Source organism: Artemia sp. Qi Xiang Cuo, chromosome 6, assembly GCF_049724085.1.
Source record: "Artemia sp. Qi Xiang Cuo chromosome 6, ASM4972408v1, whole genome shotgun sequence".
Classification (NCBI taxonomy): domain Eukaryota; kingdom Metazoa; phylum Arthropoda; class Branchiopoda; order Anostraca; family Artemiidae; genus Artemia; species Artemia sp. Qi Xiang Cuo.
In genome coordinates, this window is record NC_142799.1 from 5378008 (window position 1) to 5403394 (window position 25387).

Here is a 25387-nt window from a genome sequence, read left to right on the forward strand (position 1 = left end):
AAATAAAATTTGTTTTTATTGGGCCCCTCAGTTTTTTATTATCCCCTCAATATTTATATTATAAATCACTACTATTTGTCCTTGCATTCTGATTAAAATGAGTAGCCTATAAAGTTTATTAAAGTTATATGACCTTTGTTAAACGATAAAAACTTAGGTGAATGAAGTACCAAAACAGTTCACGAACCCAAAATAATTAATTATTAAATGTTTGCTATATGTAAATGATTTTGGGCATCCAATAAGAGATCAATTTTGGAACTTTAATGTTGGTTGAATGTGAAATACTTTTTTCCTATTCGTGTTCTTCTTTCTCCGTCACTTCAGCCATTTGTTGCTATTTTTCTCTTTTGATTCTAGAGTTTTTTATAGTATCCTCTTTTTTACTTAATTTTTTTCTTTTAGTTTTTTTTTCTTTGTGCTATAGAACATGCAGCTGCTAACATAGAATGTAACACTTTAAAAGTATATCTATACGTTCTGAGTCTTGTAATATCTTTATATTTTGTTCTAACGCTATTTGAAGGCAAAATTGCTAAAAAGTACAGGATTCATAAATTTTTGGTGGAAAAAGAAAAGAAACTAGTGTTTTTTTATACAACACGTCGTCATGGGAAGTGTTATTGATTGCCTGACAGCAGTGCATTTTTATGTGTTCTACTAAAAACAATTTTCGTAGCGAAATGGCAAATCGTTTGTCATTCTGGAATGAAAGATAATCCTTTTCCGTTTTTTTTTTCGTTTTTTAAAGTCAGTGTTGTCGCTTCAAGGGAGAAATGAAAAATTCTTTTAGAAAGCTTAAATAAAATTAAAGGAGATCCTTAAAAAAAAGTAGTTCGTCTCAAAACGGAGTCTGAATTGTCAGGTTCATAAGCAAATGTGCAAAAGCTCCAGAGCCTGACGGAGAAACAAATTTGTGGAGTATGGATTTGAACAAAAACCAATAAATAACCAAATATGCTGTATAAATGTATTGTTCATTCATGATGGCTCAATAAACAACGAGGAAATTAATATAAAAAAGAAAAAGAAAAAAAGGTAAATTAAACTGTATTCTCCCTTAGGCCAAGGACTATACTGAACGGCCCAGGATTTTGCAACATCTGTCGGTACTCTTGTACTAAACGGACTCTTTTATATACTGCAATGGAAGCCAGTCACGAACAACCCGCTTTTGGCGGGATAATTCAAGACACCGCTATAGATTAATACAAAGTATAGCGTGGTTTTCATTGCGTATACGATATTTAAACTGTTGTTTTTCGGGGTTTAGTGGGGGGAAAGGTACCTAGGTTAGGTTATGTAATAATATATGATATGCTTAAACCCCAATCCCCCCCGAATGTGAAAATATATAGCCCAAATTTGTTTCTAAAATATTATATATTAATCCTATTTTATTTTATTTCAGTGACATTAACCAAACTAGCACTATATAAAAGAGTCCGTTTAGTACAGGAGTACCCATCTGTCTTATTAAAAAAAAAAGATACTTTTTCCCTTGAATAAATTTTATTTTAAGTAAAGAACTGTTAATGTTAGTTTGTGATATGACCAGGATGGTGAGCGTAGTTAAATAGTCTTAGTCGCGTAGTTCCCTCTCCACAGTAACAATGTTTTGGGAATCCATCTCGAATTTGAGCCATCTGTATCATATTTGAACCAACAGTACCGTGGAATTTTACTCGAGAAATGGTGGTTTTCATTGGCTTTCAGTGACGCTTTGACTGAAGACATAAAATACCATATTCCTTTTCAATACCTTTATGTCAGTGGTAAACGCCACTGATTAGTTGAAAGTGATGTCATGCGACCATTTTTATCCAATAGAAGGCCATTTCAAGCTACTGTTGTTTCAGATTTGAGACTGATGAAATAGTTTCTAAACCCTTATGCGCTTGACAATGCGTAAGCGTACTAGTCTAAAATAGCAACACTGGCGGGGGGTTACGTTTTGAAAATGAAAGTAGTACTTGTGGACCATGTTCCCCGCCCTGATGATGAATTTCTGTTCGTTTTCCATTACTCTAGCGACTAGATAGTCATAATGTAATTTCATACATATTTTTGCATATTCATGATTTTCTCATAGTTACAGCAAATTATATCAAATTATATACAGAACTAAACTAATAGTTGCACGAAAATTATATTCATGAAACTGGTCTGTAGCATTGGTAATTTTAGTTGGAGTACCTAACAATTATAAATACGTTTTTTTGCTGCTGTTGTAGATTTGGTGCACAGTTTATATAATTAGCAGTATGATCTTTCCCTATATCACCCATTATAAAAACCCGGACCGAGAATGAAGAACCAGAAATCATCTGCGGTAAACTTACTGGATACTTATATAAACTGTGATTTGGTGACACAAGTTTTTTGCTAAGCAATTGGGCTGATACACTGACCAATGGACTATTATACAAAATGTACATAAACTGCAGTTTGTGTTTGGGGGAGATTTCAATTTTGAGAGGATCTAAAAATCTTCAAGTAGAACCAGTTTCTTCTTGCGACAGTATTTTTCCCAAAAAAATAATATATAGATTTGGCGCCAGAATCGAGTTAAAATCGAACTGGAATAGGTATCATTTTTTTGATATTCGGTAATCGACAGCACCGTCACCTGGTGCACTGTCACCATTGTCCGTCACCTGGTGTACATCTCCGAACAACACCCTTTCGCAACTTATGACAAGCTTCTACCATCCGTTCCTCTTCATACTATGAAATTCACACTTTGTCGCGCAGTCGAAACACTTACGCCACGCTTGGCGCGCATCACCTGGTGCACAATTTTCTCAGGCAGCGTATCCTTTTTTAGAGAGTAAAAAATACAAAATATCTCCCTGGGATATTTTCGAAAATAAAACAGAATGGAAGACACAAGTTTCATTTTCTTAACAACATTATGACCACAAGAGCTGGGATAGGCACGACAGCAAAATAAAATTAAAAATAAGTAAAAAATAAAAGCATTTTTTGTCTCTGAGGAAAGAGCAAATACAAGCTATGATGAGTCAGTAAGGATATTCCACCAAACTATATGAGGCGAACGACAAAAAAAGAAAGAAAATTAACACAAAAATGAGAAAAATAAGAAAGGAATTAAACACACAAAACCAACAACGATAGGGCTTGTTTAAAAAACAGTAAAATAAAAACAAGCATCGTTAATAGGAAAAGAATAAGGATAAAAACGGATTATAGAACCATGAACCACTTTTCGACGAGCAAGGAAGGTAACATGACAGAAAAGAATAAGCCAATGTGGCGAAAATGAGTGTAAATCGCGTCTATGTCAAATGGTTTTTGTGGCAATTTTCTAAGCTTTCATTTAAATTGATTGTTCTCTAGCATTTCTGAAGTTTCTTTCTCCCCTCCTTACCCAAAACGGAATAAATATCTCCGTACTTGCCCAGAGTCGCTACTCAAGTTCGCATTAACCAGTAATAAAACATGAGTAGCCCCTTTATTAGGTTATTATATTAAATAAGTAAGAACATCGCTTCCAAAAGATTGTCAAGGGCTTTAAGAGCTTTCATGTATGAAGGGAACTATCATCCGCTCCTGCTCTTTCGTTCAAGCAGGTATTGGTTAACGTATCAAGTCAACCTAATGATTTTGGCAATGTTTCTGACTTAGCCATCCACAACATTGATGGTTAAGTCACTAAAACATAACATTAAAAACACATCGCCAAACTTCAAACTTCACTGACATACAGTCATTGGTAACATAAACAGCCATCCTCAACATTGATTGTTAAGTCACTAAAACATAAGATTAAAAACACGGCGCCAAACTTCAAACTTCACTGACATACAGTCATTGGTAACATAAACAGCCATCCACAACATTGATGGTTAAGTCACTAAAATATAACATTAAAAACACATCACCAAACTTCAAACTTCACTGACATACAGTCATTGATAACATAAACAGCCATCCACAACATTGATGGGTAAGTCATTAAAAATATAACATAAAACAACATTAAAAACATAATTAAAAAGATGGCAACATTAAAAACATAACAACATCTTTTTGGACCAAATGATGCTTCTAGCTTGTGTTTACCAATATAATAGACAAAAGTGAAAGAATTTAGAGATGCCAATAATACTAAAATAAGTAATAGATGGGAATCTGTTCTCCCTAGGTTGAAGAATCCTACCCCAACGAAGTCGCAACAAGTAGCAGCTTTGATTGCACCTTCTAATCTCTACTATGTCAAATTGATGCAGGCTAGTTAGTGTTGAAAGTTCAAATGTGAATTTAATGGTCAGAACTTTCACGTCCTTCATGGTTATAGGTCTTGGACTTTATCATTTCTTATGTGGTGCCCATTCCTGCTTTCTTTCTATGCATGTAAGGTTAAAAATGCGAGATCGCACGCTGCAGCGTCTATATTGCACATCTAATCAAAATGCATTCCCCCAAAATATAGGAGTTTTAGGGGAGTTTAATTTGCCCCTCCATATTTATTTGAAAGATCTCGCGTTGTAGTTTTGAAAATAGGGGTCCAAAAATGCACTCTTTCACGCTTCCCGCATTCCACCCACAAACACAGACCCACTAGAAATAATCATTTCTGGGGAAAATGGCAATGAAAAGCTGAGTGTAAATGGCAATGATATTTAACTCCAAGCTCAAAATTAAAAAAAATATCTTAGAGCCTTTAAGCTATGACGGACTTCACTCGTGTTTCATTTTTTGTGTTTTTTATATATACTTCTCGAAAAACTAATTCAAAGTAAAAACATACATATACTCTCATAATCCAAGACCTTATATCTAACAATAAACGGAGGAAAATGAAAAAGAAAAAAAAGACGCAAGGACACACTAAAAAAAGAAAATGAGGGATAGCCACCTAACATTGACTGTGCGCTATAAACCAAGCCAGGACAATATGTCATGCGCAATAAACAATACACCCAACCATTTTAAACTTGGCCCAGAGACATCCACCCCAGGATTTTTTTTTTTTTTTTTAAGAATACGGACCTCATATTAAAGGCCAGACTATTCCTGGATTCAGCATTACAGATTATACTAAAGGTTCCATTTTTAAACTTACGGCTGTGTTTAAAAAAGTAAATTTCTTACTGAAAATGTCTATTATCTCTAGTAATGGATCATACCTATTTTCGCTGTTTAAACCGTCATCTTGCTTTATTACTAGGCTCGTCTCTATCATACCAGCATAAAAGAAACATTATATGAACAACTATGATCCTTTAACTGAGTTAATGTCAAAGGAAAAACAGATTTACGATCCAAAGAACCGAATAAGGTTGAATCCAATTAACAATTCCATTCTCTTATTAAAAAATATGTTACATAAATCAGTTGTTAACTAACAAAATGTAACCAATCCTGTATGATTGCTAAGCTTTGAACTGAAGTATTATGGGATTTCCTTTGTGAACTTGAACTGGGTGGGCAAGTCGAGCTTAAGCTAGAGCTCAAATCTAACTTCAAATTACTTTTGATCTCATCTAAATTGTCCTGATGTTTTAATTAAATACCCAAAGCTATACCCTAAGAGGTTTTACATTTCATGACTTCCCTTCAAAATCCTTTCCTTCAAAATTCAAAAATTATTTCGGAGTATTTCGTGTTTTACACGATGTTTTCAAGCATTTCTTTTTTTTTTTTAGGAAAACCAGCTCCGGTATAGAGAGTATTTAAAGTGTCTGGATGTACAATCCTGATTGGATTGACCAACAAAATAATGTTAAAAATTCAATTTAGATTTAATATCGATTTAAAACTCTAGGTTTCTTACTAGAGTTTTAGGTAAGCCAATTCTGGTAACGCTTCATGCACAACCAAATTTTCAATAAAAACTGAAAAAAAATCCCTATACATAGAGTTTAAATTTATTTTAGAAGATTGATCTTATTCCTTTTTTCTGCTACACTCTTTCCCCAAAATTAGTATTTATGGCACATTTATTTTGTAAGGCTATATTGTTCGAATGTTCATTTCTCTTTGTGCTTCTGTCTTAAAAACCAATTCCAATTTTTTTCTTTTGAAAAGGGATTATAAAGTAATTATATAAAAGTAATTTCTTACCTCTAACAATGAGACGAGCAGGTTCAGAATTGAGGTAATCAACAGAATCAAATGTGGATGCAGTAACTTGACATTCCCATAAACCATCATCTAAATCTGCACGAGCTGATAAAACCTTGAGACTGCAGTCACCTTGTTCTGGATCCCCTGACCACTCGTATTTTCCAGGGTAAATTCCAATAAGCTTCAAAGAAATATTTATGTGACCTCTTATCCAAGCTTTGGTGAAGTAGAAGATATATAACTTATTTTGCCAAGATTTCCCCCGTTTTGCTTACCATTGGCCGTTATTTTGATAAAGAATTACCCAAAGGGGATGAAGGTTAACACTGAATATAAACAAAAATAAAGGAAATTAAGTGAGAGAAAAAAACACGTTTTATAAAGGAGGCAGATTTCATTATTGATTCTGAAAATTGCACCCATCAAGGATGACATCCCAGAGGATTTGAGGGTTTGGAGCCAGTGTTGGCATTTGAGACCACAATGAATATACTTAGAAGTTTGTGTCGAAGTAGGTAAAAATGGACAAAACTCAAACCCCAATCCTCAGCAGATGAAATCTTCTGGTAAACTTCGAAGCAAATTGTCGATTTTCAATTTAACTTGGCAATTTGCCTAGAGAAATAATAGTATAATTTTATAAGACAAACTGATATTATAATTCTATTTATCTCTGCTTGAACTTTCCAAGTTGAAAAGACTACATGTTCGTTACTTAATGCTTGACAATTACTGCATCAAATGAATTTACAAGAAATACTCAGTTTTTATGTAGGCTATCTGCATGTTTTTTTTGTATAGGTAGTTCCCCCTTCTGGATAATTCCCTAAAAACCCAGTGGTCAAAAGAAAAATTCAGAGAATAAAATTTTATTTTCTGCGGGATTTTTTTTTTCCATGGTAAGAAATGGGTCCTTATACAATTTTGAAACATGGTAAAAAATAATCTGAAAAATTGACTTGCTTTACAAATAATAAAAAAACTCTATCTAAAAGTTAAAATTTAAATCTATTAAATAATTAATTATTTTTTTCTCAACTCTCAGCCATTCAAAGTCAAAATGAATTTCCTGCTAAAACGTGTTAACAGGAAACAGCTTATCAGGAAAAAATGGTATTAAGCATGTTTTGAACAACAATAATCGAAGTTTAGACTGGTAAAGATCTGATAGGTGCTACTAATTTACGCAACGGGCCAATGTATATAGGTTACACATCTGGTGAAACCCTGAAAGGGAATCACTCCCCTTGTATCCTTCATCAAATTGGAATAAGAGGTATAATAGACGTGGAAAAAGTGTCTTGATCCCCAGACCTTTCCATTGGGCTGTCACTAATGAATAATTTTTTCAGTGTAAACATGAAATGTCTTCCCTTCAAATGATGTTTTTTAGTACATCCAAGAAGACCATCGGCACTTTGTTTTAAATATTTGTTTAAATATTTTAAACAGATATTTTTGTTTAAATATTTTAGAAACTTTGAAGTAAATTTTATCTTTGAATCAAAAGAAACTTTGCAAGCGGCCAACTGTGCTCTTTCGTTATGTGGGTTATTTTGTAAAATAACCCTCTCAAATATTGACACCAATTCACCAAGATGTAAGGGTGGGGACAGGGATTCTTTTGTAATAAATTTTAATAAGATAAAAAAATAAGTTATTTTGCAAAATCGAGGAGGGGGCATTTTTGATTTGTTTTTTAGATTTTTTTTTTGTTTAAGGAAATACGAAAACAACATATTTTTCAATATCTAGGGATCAATTGCAAACTTCCACACCCTCTTTGGTGCCTATGCTATCAATTTCAATGAAACAAGTCCCTGACAACAAAGTTATTAAATATTGCAAAATATATTACTGCAGTTAAAAAATTTAAGTTATTATATGAACCCTGTCAGTCAAATGCTGATTAAACTGAAAATAAATAATTTCCGACCGTTGGACCAAGACAATCAGTTCTCCATGATATATCAGATTCCAGAACCCCTTTAAACTCTCAAGTCAATCAAAGACTTTCATCTTACTCTCCTGTCCTTCTGCCACACGCAGCTGCCTCCCTTATTGATGACCTTGCAGTCCATAACAGCTGTTCCACCTGGATTAACCTCAGTCTCTGTCGCCTGCTTCTCAAACGACTGTTTTATTCCTCTCAGTGACAATGCATCTATAACGACAACAAGAGAAATAAATTGTACTGATTAGCAGTAATTAATTGAAGCAGCATTATTGACAGGCAAACAAAGATTAAGCAGTTTCAGCTTTCCGATGATTGGATAAAATAATTAGATTGTTGGTATTACTTTAGAAAGGTGGTTAAATCTAATATTAAATTTACATAGTAAATGTTATTATGACCTTATGGTCTATAGGAGGGAGGAAAAAATATAGTTGGTGCTATTGCAGAAATTGCTCTAAAAAAGGAGACTAGATGCAAAAATCAGTCACTGGGGTAAAACTGAAAAATATAATTGAATTTTGACTATAATAAAAAGGATTCTGGACAAGGTTACCTAATGTGTGCTAAAAGTATGGAGGCATGACCCAGGAACCTTCCTATTACATCCTCCCCGCATAAATATCATTTGATGATTTTGTGACATTAGACTACCCTAAATATGATACTAAAACAACCAGAAATTTAACATTTTTCTTTTCAGATGAAAGTAGAGAGTGACGTTAAATTTAAAACAACCAGAAATTACCCTATACATGAGGAAGGCCTACCCTCGACCAATTGCTCTTTGCATTAAAGTTATTTCTTTTTCTCCGTATTTTAAGAATGAATACTCTTGAACAAGAAAAATCTGGTATAAAACTTTTGTTTTATGACACTGCTTCGAGAGTGAAAGAACCTATTTGTTTTTATTAAACTTTCAATAAGATTAATTTCAACTAAAATGTTTTTGAAAGGTTATCGGTAAATATGCCACATGCATTTACAACTGTCTATGTTTGTTGCACTATAAAATACTCTCAGTAAAGGAGAAGTTAAACTTCAGCTTAGAAAGCGGTGTGACATATATATATATATATATATATATATATATATATATATATATATATATATATATATATATATATATATATATATATATATATATATATATATATATATATATATATATATATATATATACATATATATATATATATATATAAGTATGACTATTATTATCAGCACCGATCAATCTGTTTTGAATAATCCCTTCTTTGTTTTTGATAAACTTGTCTTTAGGTTAGAATTTTTGATTCTAGAATTGAGTTTAGAGCCCTTTTCTTGATGCTTGTTTTGAATCATAACTACATTTCTACCAGCAAAGTGCTATTTTTGATTTACTGATTGCTTGGTTGAACTTCCAAAATAATATTTTGAAAGTTTTGAAAACAGATCATGTTTTGCCGAAATGTTAGGGAGATAAATCATTGCGACAACTAAAAAATTGATATGTTTCCTCTAAAGGGAAACGACTCCAAGGAAAGGACTTGAAGCAGCTTCAGCACTCAATATGAAAATAAAATCTATGCAATTCATTTTGTTGATATAAAAAAGTAGTAAAATGAAAAAAACCAATTATTTTTCTCTTTCTATGCGACCGTTAATAAGAATTGTAAGAGCTTGAACCCACAACGCGGCAAGCATTGTTTTTCTTGTTTTTTTTTTCATATCAAAATTATAGTACTACTTCTGCTAGCAATTCGTTGCAGCATCAAGCCGCCTGAGGCAAACAGAGCTGCGCACGCTCCTCCTACATCCCAATCTAGTCAAAGCCTTCCTCTTTACTCCCTTCCAAGAAGTTCCAATTTTCCTGAATTCCTTCATTGCAACCTTCTCTTGCCTCCTTCGGGGACGACATGCTTTTCGTTTGACAAATAGATGCATAGTCGAAAAGGACGATCTTGTACAATCTGTCGTCGTTCATCCTTGAAACGAGTGACAGATTTCTCTTGTTTTAATCTTAGAAAGTAGGATAAAACCACCTTTTTTATTCATTTTGCTGCTTGATATGTGGCATCAAACAGTTCGTGGTAACGAACTGTAAGTAAGGAGCCTGCTTGCTCAACAGTAACCAAAACTCTAAAAACGGAACTTTGATACCAATAGATACATCAAAAGAAGTGGCTTATAATGCTGATTTCAAATAAATAAGTTTCATTAAGTTTAGTTCTACCCATCAAAAGTTACGAACCTGAAGAAAATATTTTCGATTTTCGAAAAAAAGGGAAAAGACCCCTTAGAAGTCCTTGAATTTTAATGAAAATCCCACCATCAGATTCAGCACATCAAAGAACTCTACTATAGAGGTTTCAAGCTTCTCCAAGGGGTGATCGGTTTTTCCAGAGGTGATTTTATCGACCCAGTGGGCCTAGAACGTCGGGAGAGGGCTCATTCTAACGTAAATGAACAGTTCTAGTGCCCTTTTTAAATGACCAAAAAATTGGAGGCTAACTAGGGCCTCTCCCATGCCACTTTTTTTTCTCAAAATCGTCTGATCAAAACTTGGAGATAGCTATTTTGTTCAGCATAGTTGAAAGGCCCAATATCTATGTCTTTGGAGATAACATGATCCCTCACAGCCTCTGGAGAAAGGTGTTTAAGTTAAAAAAAATTCCCCATTGTTTAAGTATAGTATTTGTTATTGGGAAGCATGCAAACATTTGTCGGGTAGGAGGAGAGGCTGAATTTTCTGCTGCGGGAATTTTGCACGAATTTTCCCTGAAGAGGGAAGTTTCTAGGGGGTGAGCTTTTCAAGGGAAATTTTACACGGGGGAATCTTACAGAATTCCTATACGAAATTCCTTTATATGTCTTGCTTTCTCTTTATCGATTCAATTTTGCACGTGGAGATGTTAAGGGTAATTGTCCAGGGTAAATTTTCACCAGGATTGAATTGTCCAGAGGACATCTCCGTGGGGAGGGAGATATCTTGGCGTTATTTAAAAATGACCAGAAATTTAAATAAAAAGCAATTTTTTCAGATGAAAGTAAGGAGCGACATTAAAGCTTAAAACAAACAGAAATTATTACGCATATGAGGGGGTTGCCCCCTCCTCAGCACCTCGCTCTTTACGTTAAAGTTTAAATTGTGTCCCAATTCTTTAAAAGCGACTCCTGACACACTGGAGTCGTTTAATTAGAAAAATAAATAGCTTTTTTGAAGTGCTGAAAACTTTATCGTAAAGAGGGAGATGTTGAACAGGGGGCAACCCCCCGCATATACGTAATAAATTCTGTTCACTTTAAGCTTTAATGCTGCTCCTTACTTTCAGTTAATTTTTTATTTTTTTTATTTAATCAATACTATAGGCTATACAATCTGTTTTCGCACAGATTTCTTTGATGTTTTCAAGATTATAGCTAGATGGGGATGCGGTTAAAAAAAGGGGATGCGTTGATCAAGACTCCACACTTAGATTAATAAGTGAGAAGTTTCTGAATTGTCAAGCCCCTTCAGTCCTGAGTTTTCTATAGTATAATATAGTTCAATAGTACATTCATTCAGCTGACAGAACAGCTTCAGTGAAGGTACTTTCCTGGTTTGATATACAATATAATTATGTTAAAAGACTCCACACTTATATTAATAAGTGAGAAGTTTCTGAATTGTCAAGCCCCTTCAGTCCTGAGTTTTCTATAGTATAATATAGTTCTATAGTACATTCATTCAGCTGACAGAACAGCTTCAGTGAAGGTACTTTCCTGGTTTGATATACAATATAATTATGTTAAAATGATAGATGCTATGTACGAAAATAACATTCCTGTTGTTAATGCAAGAACTGATGTAGAACGTGGATCAAAATTGATGAAGAATCAGGAGCTACTTAGAGTTGTTCTTTTCCCAGTTTATATTGATGATTTTGATGGAGTTCATATTTATGGAGCAATGTATTGAATGATTGTGTGTGTCAGAGGATTTGTGTGTCATAAATACTATTGTTAGCGAAGTAAATGGAATTTTTCAGGTTTTCAGGGTCGGGGTATCAGAGAATGTTATTTTAATGTTAAGAAGACTTGGCTGTTTAGATTTTGAATAAATGAAGAAGAGGGGATGATATTTAACGAGAAAATTGTCAAGTGAACAGCTTCAATTACCTAAATAGCACTATTTTGAAGCTTTCACACTAAACAGTAGCAGCTTTCCCATTCCCATAACTTAAAATTTTACGTTAGGTTGTATAATATTACGGAACAAATTTATTCTGTCACTTAGTCATTGCCAAGCAGATTCGAGCTGTACGTAGAATTTTACGTTATGCAGGTTTATGCCACGTTATGACAGGTCAACTAGCAACAAAATAAAGTTTCTTGATCAGCAATTAATGAATTTTGAAAATAAGTTAATAAGATTTTTAACGAAAGCCTTTTACATTTATCAGAGCTTAGATTTCACTTTCTATTCCGCATTTTGAATTTTTTAATTGCTTAATTATGATGAGTATGATGATTTTAGAGGATAATTATCATGGTTTTGTGCATCTTTACGTTAACTTGGTGTTGAAGGAATTGTTCAAGTATGAAGGGTTAAACTTAACCTAGCGTAACTTAACCACTTAGCACAGGAATAGACATAGTGTGAAAGGTACTTTAGCAGGGATGAAGGATGCATTGAAGGTACAAAAAGAAGAGGAGGAGGGTGGGGCATAATTTTTTTATGGAAGAGTAGTAAAATAAGTCTTAGAGCTAAGATCAAGAATCTAGAAGCCACGGTAAAAATAAGTATAGTTCTGAAACGGAGCAATTTAAAAGGATGGGGAAATTGGACTAGATTCAGAAAATTACCAGAAGTTAGCTTTGGTACACATTTGAATAAAGGCATATTAAACAATAAGCTATATGCCACTCGTTTGGCGCCTTAGACTAGTAAAAAAAATTGTTGTTTTCATGTGATTAATTTTCCTTACTTTCGCCTAAATAAATTTTTAATTTTTCCTGAATAAACTTTAGTTTATAATTTGTATTTATATATATTATCTTTTCTTCTCCTTTTTGCTCTTCTTTCTGTGACGGTGAGTATAAGTGTTATTCTTTCTCGTGGCTTACTTTTGTCTTTTGAATGGTTGGCAATAGTTTTTATTTATTTGTTTTTCCTTTCTGTTTTTGTTTTCTTTTTTTTTTTTTGTATAATCTGATTGTGACCAGTAGATTGTAGAAGGGTATAAGGTTACTTAATTTGAGAATAGTATGCAGAGAAATGAATTATGTTATGCTTTATTGATGTCTGATTTTTTTTCTTTGTCTTTTGTTTTTTTTTTTGTACTGTTTTTCTTCTTCTTATTATTTTTTATCTCAGTAAATAATTGGCTATTGTTCTCTGGAGCCTTTGGAGCTAAGGACCAAAGGCTAAGGAGCCTTTGGGGGGACTAGCACAGTGTATTATTGTATGTGTATTGATAATGAATAAAATCTTATCTTATAGGAAAATGTAGTTCAGCTATAGATGGGTTTAAAAAGGTTAGGATGACCTGGTCGTGTTTTAAGTACGATGAATGATAGGTTGTCAACGCTAAGGCTTTGTGACAATTCTTTTGGGGACAAACAAAAAGCAGGACGATTTTGAATGGGGTGGAAAGAAGCTATGAGAACAGCTTTAATTTAAGGGGGAAATAGAAACGGAGAGTTAATTGAGAAGTTATCAACGAATCAAGATGGAGGAAGAGCGTACGCAATTGTTTTGGCCTTTGGCCCGTGTTACTTATGTTGCTGTGATGAGTTATCAGTAGTAGTAGTAATGTACCATATAGTAACGTATATATAGTGATTATAATAAAAAAAAGAGAAGCAAGCAATGAATTCATTCAAATACTAAATAAAATACGACCTGAAACATAATTAATTAATCTGCACAAAAAGTAATTCCTTATTCTTATGCAATATAATTTACTTATTAAATTTAAATTTTATTAAATTTTACCCACTAATAAAGATTACCAGCAAAAAAGAGGGTATATTACATTACTAGAAATGACACGTAAAAATTATCTTTTTTTGTTAACTACTTATATCTTCTTTTTAATTAACTTCAATGACAGAGGGAAATGTAAAAAAAAGGCGAGGAATTGACTGTTTGTCCCAGATTGAGCCCAAGAAGAATTTCATCGCTTTAACACCAAAACCATGGAGCTAGCCCCAGTGGCAAGGACACTGAAATAAAGGTGAACCTGGAGGGGTATCAGGTTGGAAGGGTAAAAGGTAGGACCAAAGAAAGGGCAAGAGGCGAGCTATAAGCACTTCAGCTGCGACAATTACAAAAGGGTACTTTTTACAAAAAAAAATTCAAAAACACGTACGGAGGAAGTAATTTAAACTTATATTTGCAAAAAAAATTATTTCCTATTTCTTGAAGGCCGAAAACTCCTTTCCCGCACATCTTACCATTATAACAGCATGAAAGAGGTCAATCAATTTTTTCCCCTCCATGATAAGAGATGAGGTACTTTTATTCAAAAGAATGCCCATTCCATGCCTCTGGGGGAGAAATATGAATTTTGGAGTAAAAAAAGGAAAAAAGAAAAAAAAGGTCAGTAAATCGGGAAGAATGGAAAAACAATATGACACGAAAAACAGAAACTCAAAACAGAAACTCCTTTATAAAATTGGTCAATGAACATATCAGCATTAAAATTTTAGTTTTACATTAAACAATAAATCTTTTCTTAAAAGAATTTACGTTGAACTTAGAAATTTTAGTAAAACTAGTAAAATTTATAAAGAATGTGTTTTAAACATTTCTAAAACTTAACATCAATAATATTTTTACTGTCTTAATTTTACGAAAATTTTCCTATTTTTTTGTATTGTTTTTAACATAGCAGGATTTAATCCAGCCTATGGCAACGGACAACATGCAGCTACTCTGAAAATTCTTGCTTCGCGGACGTTCCTTCTTTATGGAAACGTTCCTCAGGAACTTCCTTGTTTGCGGACATTTTCTTGTTTTTTTTTTTCACAAAGATAAATTTTTAGATTATCATAACTGCATTGATAAAATCAATCAATAACTCGGTAAGAAAAAATCAAATTGTTAGAAGAATTGCTCAAGACCTGACTACATGGCCGGAGATTAATCAGTCAGAATAATTTTGTAGATATTTTGGAGACTAAAACGTGACCAACGAGATACCATTGGGAAAATCAAGTTCTTCATAGGAACCGTTTTTTGAATTGTCAAAAGCTTGGAGTGTGATGTAAATGGGAAACAGTTCTTGGAAATGTTCTTTTTATGACTAAGAAAAAGATTTCCTCTTTTTTTGCGAGAAATATTGGAATTCTAGAGTGATGCAATTCTGCTGGAGCAATTCATTAAATTTTCTTAAGCATGCTTCTTATTTTTCCAATAATAGAATAAAGTGAAACGTTTAATAGGAATTAGTAGCATTACTGAATAAATTTTAGATAGACTGTTTTGCTAATAGGCATAAAAAGGCAAAAGACACTTTATTATAAAAAAAGACTAACAATAATAAAATGTGAGGATCCGTCCACGGATTCAGTTGTATTGCAGAATTTAATTCAAAAGAGGAAGCAAACTATAATACAGATACGTCGAAGTGTGGATTAATATCCTACTAGACGCTTGGTCTTTTCTGATTTTAATATCAAATTCAGCCCATAAGGAATTCCAAACTGAGGTTCCATACTTTTAACCGACGTCAAATACTAAAATGGGTCTTTTGGAAGAAAAGAAAAAGAGAATTGACAACAACAATGAAATTAACTAAAGAGATTTACTAAAGGATGATAAGGTGAAAATCGGTTAAAGGCTGAATCTGATAGTTCTCTATGCACCAAAGCCACCTTAGCTGTTATATCAGGCGCTCCGACCTTACGAGTTATTTTACCATTACTATGCCAAGGGGGGAGATAAAGTAAAATTTATGATACCTAAATTAAAGAGACCGGAATTGCTTAAAATCTTTAAAAGGGGGTAAATACCAGAAAGACAGAGGATAGAATGGTCAAAATAAGCCTATCCAGTGCAAGTCTATTATACGTTGTTTGATGTTTATTAAACTATATACAATAATATAATATAATGGTAATACAGTTAAGGGCCAGAAGTAGGGCTGCCTTTTTGTAAAATTATCCTTTTCTGGTTTTTTGACTTGTTTACAAGTCTACATTTATAATTATCTCTGTTATAATCATTTGTATAAAAATTACTGAATTGAGGGTTTTTTGTTCTTCAAGGGACGTTAGTTGATGAAATTTTGTGTTATTTAACGTTATTTCGAACTAGGTGCTTGAATACACAGGAGACCACGATGGGTACAGCGTAGGTTAATATAATGGGCCCTAAAATGAACCAATGCACAAGGAAATATGGTGAATCCTCTTACTACGATTTTTTTTCTTTATCAAAGTTAAATCCCTATCAAACATGAAACTGCTTCTTCTGTGACGGTACCATTGGAAGACAGATTTCAGCGTACGGACTGAATGTCCTATAGATTTCTAAATAAACGTTCACTGTCTTTAATAAGTTCACGCTGAAGAAGCTCTTCTAATATTATTTTCAATATCCAACCCCACCCCCGCCAGAGGCACCTAAACAGAAAAAATTAGGTCAACATGTCTGTTTTAAGGATAGTAGAGATGATTGCAACGATCTTTTGGAGCGTTTACTGATATGATGGGGGAACATCTATAAAGAACTCTACAGGATATTCAGTCCATAAAATATTTCGGTTCGTGGCACTACTTCACTGACTAACAAGTTTCAAGTTCAGAAGGTTAAAAAAAAAAAAATAAATAAAAAAAAAATAAAATAAAATAAAATAAAAAAGTAATTCCTTATGCCTTGGTGCGCGTCTGGTTCCTTGACATCAACAGCAACAACTAATAAATGCATTACCTCCACCTGTGTTTTCTAGCCTCAGCTTCAAACTGCCATTTAAAAACAATAAAATTAACCCAAAATTTCCTCTACTCGCGTCACCCGCAGTATGAGTATTAAAAATAAATTAAAAGTGATTCAAATAATTTCCAACAAAGTAATAAGTAAAGAGATAACTGTTAGTTATTAGTATTCAGATATTGCTTTACTTTCTCTTTGAAGGAGCCGAGAGACCCAAATGATTGCTGGTGCCGTGGAAGGGAAATCCAGAATTATTGATGCGTTTCTAAGTTTTGTTGTACCACACCTCCCCCCCCCCCAAAAAAAAAATCCTGATTACATTCTTGACCTTATGCGTAACATCAATGATGTGGAAATATAACAATGATCGTGCGTTCAAACCGTGAATTTCTGATGTTAGCCATGTTTATTTTTAAATGACAAGGTTAGCAGATTAAATGACAAGGGTAGAAAATTCAATTGTAAAAATATTGCGAATCAAAAATTTTCGGCTATTTTTACTGGTAGAAAATTTTGCACAAGAGACCCGTTCTGGTATTTGCTCTTTTCGTGGGTCAAAACTTGACAGGGCAAAAACGGGTGAACAAAACGTCGGGTTGGAAAGTTGTGTTTATACGACTTCCCTTTCTTACATGCACTTAAGGAATACTTTGATTGACAGATAAAAAAGTTATAAACACACACTAACAGAATTAAAGTAAAATTTTTTAAACCTCTCCATTTTTACCCACTGTTGTATATACCAATATGGGGTGAATAATAGTTTTTAAAGCACTGAATGTGTCATATTGTAAGGAAAAAAGAACATAACACCTGATTGGTTGTTATGTATGATTTTTCGCCAATAAAAAGAACGAAACCTTTTGAGTCGCAACATTTTTCCAGTTAAACTCGCTGTTTGTTTATTGTTCTATAGAGTAAATTTTTGTCGGTTGTATTGACTCCAAATTTGGGGTAACAGGAGATATTAGTAGCTCCAGAGAAGGAAACACATTATTGAAATAAAAACTGTAGGCTACCTTTAGATTTTTTAGTTATGTTTTTTTTTTCGAAATAGCCTATTATGTTCGAGTATGTCCTCCCTGATTGTCCTAGATATCGTCCTAATGTAATTTATTTTTGTGCTATTTTTCATCTCGTAATACGTCTTGTGTATTTGTCAACGGGTAGCTGCATTCTTAAATTGTCAAAAACATTACGTCTATGCCACTGTAATAGAATTGAGTAATAAATTTTTTAAGGTGATTTAAATGTGTGGATAGCAATGGAAGGATATATGATAATCTCGTTAATACAAACAAGCTGTATATTAGCCTATAAAGTAAAAATTTAATTATTGTCTTTTAGTTGTCGAACCATCAGAGGTGGGGTGGGGTGTATTGTTGCAAACATGAATAGGATATAAGGAGAAAGGATAAAATAAGGAACCTAAGGGTTTTTTTTATTTACATGTTTCCTTTCCATGGAGCCGCAGATATCCTATTTCACCCCAAATTTGACTCAAAAGAATAAAAAAAACTGCATCGTTTTTAGTTTTGTCTAAGTTTAAAGAGATTTAGAATTAATTTTAAAATTTCATTTCATGGAATATTTGTATTCGTGACCTGTCTGGATCCATATTCACTAATTAGATACTGACAAGTTTAGTGGGTAAACTTTTAGTCTTGACGGAAAATTTTTTAATAAACAGAATGTATTCCATGAATAAAATGATCAATAAACTGGTGAAAAAATTAATAAAAACTTGTACACAAAAATTTTTTACTTTTAGTTAAATTGACTTACCACAATTAAAAGCCCAAGCCAATATAGCGAAAAATCCCTTAAACTTCATTTCTAAAGTAAAACTAATTTTTCGCAAATTAAAGACACTTTCCACTTATTCCTTCACCTTTTCGTTGATGGTTTTTAACTAAACTTAGTTTTACTACTATCTTACGCGATGGCACTTGAAGAGATCTTAGCGCATACGTAGCGGTCTTCCTCAAAGGATCTAGACTCCGCCCGTGAGAAACCTGTACCCAAGGGCGGAACCAAATTTACCAGCAGAAGTAGCGAGCGGTAATAACAGAGAAATAAGCTGTTATTTCATAACAGCCACCAGTAAATTACTATCTGATGCTAAATTAGTGTATGAATATTGTTCTTGCTGTTATTATTCAATGTTATTAAATAATATTTTTTTTTTTTTAACTGAAAGTAAGGAGCGACATTAAAACTAAAAACGAACAGAAATTATTCTGTATATGAAAGGGGCTGTCCCCTCATCAACACCTTGCTCTTTACGCTAAAGTTCTTATTATTTAAAAAAATAGAGTTGTTAGCTAAACTTGATATTTAACCATCTAAATTTGATGAAACTTGTATATTTGAAATCAGCATAAAATCTGATTCTTTTGATGCAGCTATTGGTATCAAAATTCCGTTTTTAGAGTTTCGGTTACTATTGAGCCGGGTCGCTCCTTGCTTACAGCTCGTTACAAAAAGATTGGAGGGCAGCAAACCCCCCTACAGTACCCATTTCCCCCCAAAGTCGCCCGATTAAAATTTTGAGACCTCTCTGCGAAGGAAAGCTTCCGGGGGTGAACTTTCCAAGGGAAATTTTACAAGGGGGGAATTAGCCGGAAATCCTATACGAAATCCTTCCAAGTAAAGAAATCGTATACGAAATCCAAAGTAAGACAAAGTCTTACTTTGTCTTTTCCGATCAAACCATTACGGAGATGTTCCGAGGGAAATTTGGTGCAGATATAGTATTTTATGGAGGACTTTCCCATGGGAGGGGGGATTTTACGCAGGAAAAGCTCTCTGTGGGGGAATTTACGTGGAGGAAACTTTACATTGGGGGTGCAGGGGAAATTTCTTCACGTGGGGTTATGTCAGACATGATTTGAAGAACGATTAGAATTAAATTATTTTTCAAATGAAAGTAGTCTAAGGAGAATTTTTCAGGCGGAGTCGGAGTCGTCCGTAAGAAAATTTCCTGGGGGGTTTTTAGCGAGGATGGAATTGTCTGGGGAATTTTCAGGGGTGGTGGGGGTATTTTAGGTGGTATGAACTTTACTTTGAGGAATTTTCCGGTAGGGGGAAGGAATTTTGCATGGAAAGGAGCTGGATTTCCCGGCATTATTTGTAAAACGATAAGAAATCAAATAAAAAAATTAAAAGTTTTTCAACTGTAAGAAGGGAGCAACATTTATACTTAAAACAAACAGAAATTATTCCGTGTATGAGGGGGTTGCCCCTACTCAATACCTCGCTCTTTACAATAAAGTTAGACTTTCTGTCCCAATTCCCTAAGAACGACTCCTGAAACACAAGAGCCATTTAGTTAGAATAAGAAGTTTTTGTTTAATTTCTAAAATCCTTTAGCGTGAAGAGCGAGGAGTTGAGGAGAAGGCAAGCCTCCTCGTATACGGAATGATTTCATTTCATTTTAGGTTTTAATCTTGCTCCTTATTTTCAGTTGAAAAAATCTTGTTTTTATTTCTAATTTAGTTATTTAAAAAGGTCATTAGCCTATATACTGGAAATTTGGCACAAACCCAATTAATCATTTCAGGGTTCCTGTCGTTATCAATTGACGGGATAAATACAGAGGTCATTGGGGTATTAAAATCATAATTTAGAATTGTTTTTCGAAATCGGGACTCAAAACCTCCAGTTTGGGGTTTTAGACCCTGAAAAGTTAATTGGCTATATCAGAGTTTTTATTCTCTGGCGTTTTGACCCTCTTTGGGCAATGGTGGGGATGGAAGACGTGATTGACTCTTTAATATTGCATATTATTTCATTTCAATTTAGTCATTAACTATTTGGTTGGACGGGGTAGGGTTGTAATGTATAAACTGAATTATAGGGTCAACATTTTAGCAACTTTCAAGGTGAGTTTCTCTAACAATTTGGGGTTACATCGATGTCCCCCAGGAACACCAAAAAAGAGACCAGAAGAACAGTGCCGTCCAAGAGACTAGAAGACATTAAAAAATTTGAATAAACAGAAAAATCTGAAATATTCCCAAATAAAAAACAATAAAAGTAAAGCTATTTGTTGCACTTGCTTTCCGTACCTTTCTCGAAAACACCCCGATGACACTCAAAGTGCTGCTCCTCTATACCTGTCTAGCTTTTTTGTGTGTAAGCATATGATTGGGATCTTTTGTGATATACAGAAAAACTTTCGAATTTTTCTAAAATAAAAGAATCCTAAATATCACACTGTATATAGCCTTTTTATATCAGACTTAGTCCAAAAATATTCCCAAACAAAGGCTATAGATAAATTTCAGTCCTCGTCCCTAATCTCCTATAGTAATATCTCTAGGCTCATTAAAAGCTAAAAAAAAGTGGACATAAGATTTATTTTTCAAGAATATAGGGGTATCCCCTCCTCCTCCAGTCCAAATGTACTCCCCCAAAAATGATACTCCCCTATATCTTTCCACATCGTTTGCCGGTAAGAATATGATTGTGATCTCTTATGAGTTACAGAGAAACTTTTAATGTTTTTAAAATAAAAGAACCCTGCATACCAGCAGCGGACATGTCCGCTGCTTCCGTATTACAGGCTTAGGCCTAAAACATTCCTGAAAGGAAGGGGGACTAGAGATAAATTTCTGTCCGCGTCCCTAATCTCATTCAGTCAAGGCCATATCCAAGGGGGAGGGGTTAGAGGGGTTGAACTCCCCCCCCCTGAAATGTTTGTCTGACTCTTAAAAACGTAAAAAATGGACATAAACAAATTTTGTATGCATTTTTGAGGTTTTTTGTGTAAACCCCCCTCCTCCCCAAAAAAAATTCCAGTAAAACCCCCTTTGAAAAAGATCCTGGGTACGGTCTTGCCTTCAGTATTTGTCTCTAGGATCACTAAGAATTAAAGAATTTGGGTATAAGACTTTTTTTTTCAAGGCTACAGGGAGATCACCTCGTCCCCCATACACAAGATCCAACAGCCCTCCTCTCTTTAGTGTTGCACAATTATTTATCCCTATTCACATTTAAATACAAAAAACAAGGTTTTTTACTGAAAGTAAGAATCAGCATTAAAACTTAAAAAGAACAGAAATTATGAATATGAGGGGGTTGCCCCCTAATCATTGCATTGCTCTTTACGCTAAAGTTTGACTTTTTGTTCCAAATATTTAAGAATGACCCATTAAACACAAGGACTGTTTAATTAGAATATTGAGCTTTTTTTTTAAAGTTCTATAGAAAGGAACTTTAGCGCAAAGAGCAAGGTATTGAAGAGGGGGCAACCCTTCATATACGGAATAATTTCTGTTCGTTTTGGGGTTTCAATGCTGCTCCTTACTTTCAGTTAAAAAAACTTGTTTTTATTTAATTTCTGATCGTTTTTCAAATAATACAGCTAAATCTGCCTCACCCTCCATGATATATGCCCCCTCTCACAGAAAAAGCTCCTCAGTGGAAATTCCATTCAACGTAAAATGCACCCTCCCCCCCGTCAAGCTCCCTCCAAACAGCTCTATCCTTGCTGAAAATACCCCCACCCCGTATTTTTTGCAGAAGATTCAGCCTGAAAAATTCTCTTTAGCATACTTTTTTACTCCGCAAATACCCCCTTCCGTGGAATTTTTTTTCCCGAAAATCAAAAACGCGGAAAATAGCCCACGAATATTTTCCCAGGAACGTTTCTACATACAAAACTGAGTTGGCAAAGAATGTAAGAGAATTAAAATGAATTTCGTATAGGAATTCTGTAAAATTCCCCCCCCCAGTGTACTAGAAATTACCCTCCCTAAGGAAGATAATTCCTATGAAAATTTACATCAAGCTCAATCCCCCCCCCAAAAAATGTCTGTATACTTGCCAATAACAATTACTATACGTAAGCAATGAGCGAATTTTATAACTTACAGGCCTTTCACCACGGACTGTGGGGAGTCATTTTACTTCTAAAGACATAGTTATTTGATCTTTCAACTAAACTGAACAAAATGGCTATCTCAAAATTTTGATGAGATTACTTTGGGGGAAATGGGCGTGGGAAGGGGTCCAGCGGCCATCCAATCTTTTTGATCACTTATAAAGAGCACTAGAAATTTTAATTTCCATTTGAATTTGCCCTCTTCCAATCTTCTAGGACCCTTATTTCAATACGATCACCCCTGAAAAAAAAAAAAAAAAAAAAAAACACGCATCTGTGATCTATATTCTGGCAAAAAAAGCAAAATTTTAAATTTTTGTTTATATGAGATTTAAAGTTCTACAGTAGAGTTCTCTGGAACACTGAATATGATGGTTTGATTTTCATTGGGATTCTTTGAGTTTCAGAGGGTATTTCCCCCCTATTTCAAAAATTAGACAAATTTTCTTAGGCTTGTAACTTTTTATGAGTAATATTAAACTTTATGGTTTTTATGTATTTGGAATCAACAAAAAAAAAATGATTCTTTTGATGTGTTTTTTGATATCAAAATTCCATTTTTTAGGGTTTCTGTTACTTTTGAGCCAAGTCGCTCCTTACTTACAGTTCTTTACCGTGAACTTTTTGATGTGGGCAAGCCTCAAATGAATCAACTCGTAGTTCAATGAAGCTTTAAAATAAATATCTATATTAACCGTTTACTTTGTATGGACTACGTGTATGTTTGTGAAGAAATGTGCCACCGTGCAGAAATACTGTAGGGACTATTTTGTAAATAGGGACTTGAAACCTCAGGAATAGAGTTCTTTGATATGTTCAAGTTAATGGTGAGTTTTTCATTAAGATCACTTACCGTTACCGTTTTGGTGTTATGTCCCTTTTTCAAAAATCAGGATAATTTTCTCCGGCTCGTAACTTATGTGTGCAACTTGAAACTCAATTAATTTTACATATTTAGAAACATCATAAAAAGCTGATTTTTCTTATGTATACATATAGTTCTCAAAATACCATTTTTTAGCATTTTGTCTTCTAATAGGATGAGTTACTTCTTAATTACAGTTTGCTATTACGAACTATTTGATGTGCTATCTATGTACCGCGGGAAATCAGAGATGGAAAAAAATCTCTCCAAATACTGGTCAAAATGGCATAAACTATCTTATTCAATTAATATATGTACGACATTAAAAGAAATCTTTCAGTTTATGTCAGAAAAGGGAAATAAAATTCGAACGCGATCCACCATCAAAGCCATAACTCAGAAGCTCAGGCCGATTTCACAGATTTTCGTTCACCCATCAAAAAATTGATTTCCGGCAAATTCTTGGTTGATTCCAAATTACAAGTTTGGTAATCTATTAAATTTCATTTCGAACCATCAAAAGGGCAATTAGCGTCCTAATGGCTGTCATGATCCATGGGCCCCTGCGGAGGTAGCCGAAAAAATTACGACTCGGTCAGCCGTGACTGAGTGTAGTGGGTATTTTACAACATGATAAGCCTTGTTTATTGCTTGGTTTAATCCCTACCAACTAAAACCCCTGGGTTTTTGTTTTATCGTTTTTTAAAAGGCGATAAGGCGTGCAAGTTATGTTAAATTCATGCTTTTGAAATGAATTTGGCGACAGACGATTTTTCCCACATTTCAGATACTGGTAAAGATACTTTACCAAGTACGATAAGATACTTTACCAGTTAGATACTTTCGTTTTAATATACTTAGGTGCTATATGGGTTCTAGGCGTTTACCCCCCCCCCTTCCGGCGAATAGCCCCCCCCCCCCGGAAAATACCCCCCCATGAAAATACATCCCCAAAAATTCCCCCCGTGGAAAATACCCCCCCCCCGTGGAACATACCCCCAAGAAAATACCACCCTCCCGGAAAATACCCACTCCATGGAAATTACCCCCCCCCCCATCCCTCAGAAAATACCACCCTCCCGGAAAATACCCACTCCATGGAAATTACCCCCCCCCCATCCCTCAGAAAATACCCCCGGAAAAGCCCCCCCCCCCATGGAAAATACACACACCCCTCGGAAAATACCTCACCGGAAAATACCCCCCCCCCCGAAAAATACCCCCCTCCCACGGAAAATACCCCCCAGTCGAAAAATACCCCCCCCCCCCCGCGGAAAATACCCTCCAGAAAATAAGCTCCTGAAAAATAACCCCCGACAAATGGGCATTTTAAGTGAGAATTTTACAATAGATAGATAGATAGATAGATCGTGTATTTCAAAAAGCCCAAGAGCCATATACACACAAAAAATATGAAAATAGAAAAATTACAACAGAGCAAATTACAAACACACATTAGGCCTAACATGAATACATAGCGAAAAATACCTTCTGGTAAAATACCAAAAAAAAATAACTTTAATTCCATATAATTAATAATAATTAATTGTAAAAACATTTCCTTCTTTTTAACCCCTTCTCTATGTACGCACCAATACGAAATATTGAGGTTGGATTACTACTTTGTAAAATATTTGGAAGCAGCAAAACAATCCCATGTAAGTAATTTTCCCTTAAATCAGAGAG

At 34.2% G+C, this 25387-nt stretch overlaps 1 protein-coding gene across 2 annotated transcripts in view; it reads right to left on the minus strand.

Moving 5' to 3' along the window:
• LOC148950806 (synaptogenesis protein syg-1-like) overlaps window positions 1–18861 on the minus strand; it is a 113646-nt gene extending 94785 nt beyond the window's left edge. For both annotated transcript variants that reach the window (XR_016141855.1, XM_089090016.1), the window contains exons 1-3: window positions 18735–18861; window positions 8118–8257; window positions 6091–6274 (exon numbers count right to left, since the gene is read on the minus strand). Coding sequence is in view for 1 of the 2 variants with exons in the window: in XM_089090016.1 (XP_088946142.1) it covers window positions 6091–6274; window positions 8118–8257; window positions 18735–18783 (373 nt within the window). In the remaining variant the exon portion in view is untranslated. The remainder of the gene's footprint in view (window positions 1–6090; window positions 6275–8117; window positions 8258–18734) is intronic.
• Window positions 18862–25387: the final 6526 nt, after the last annotated feature.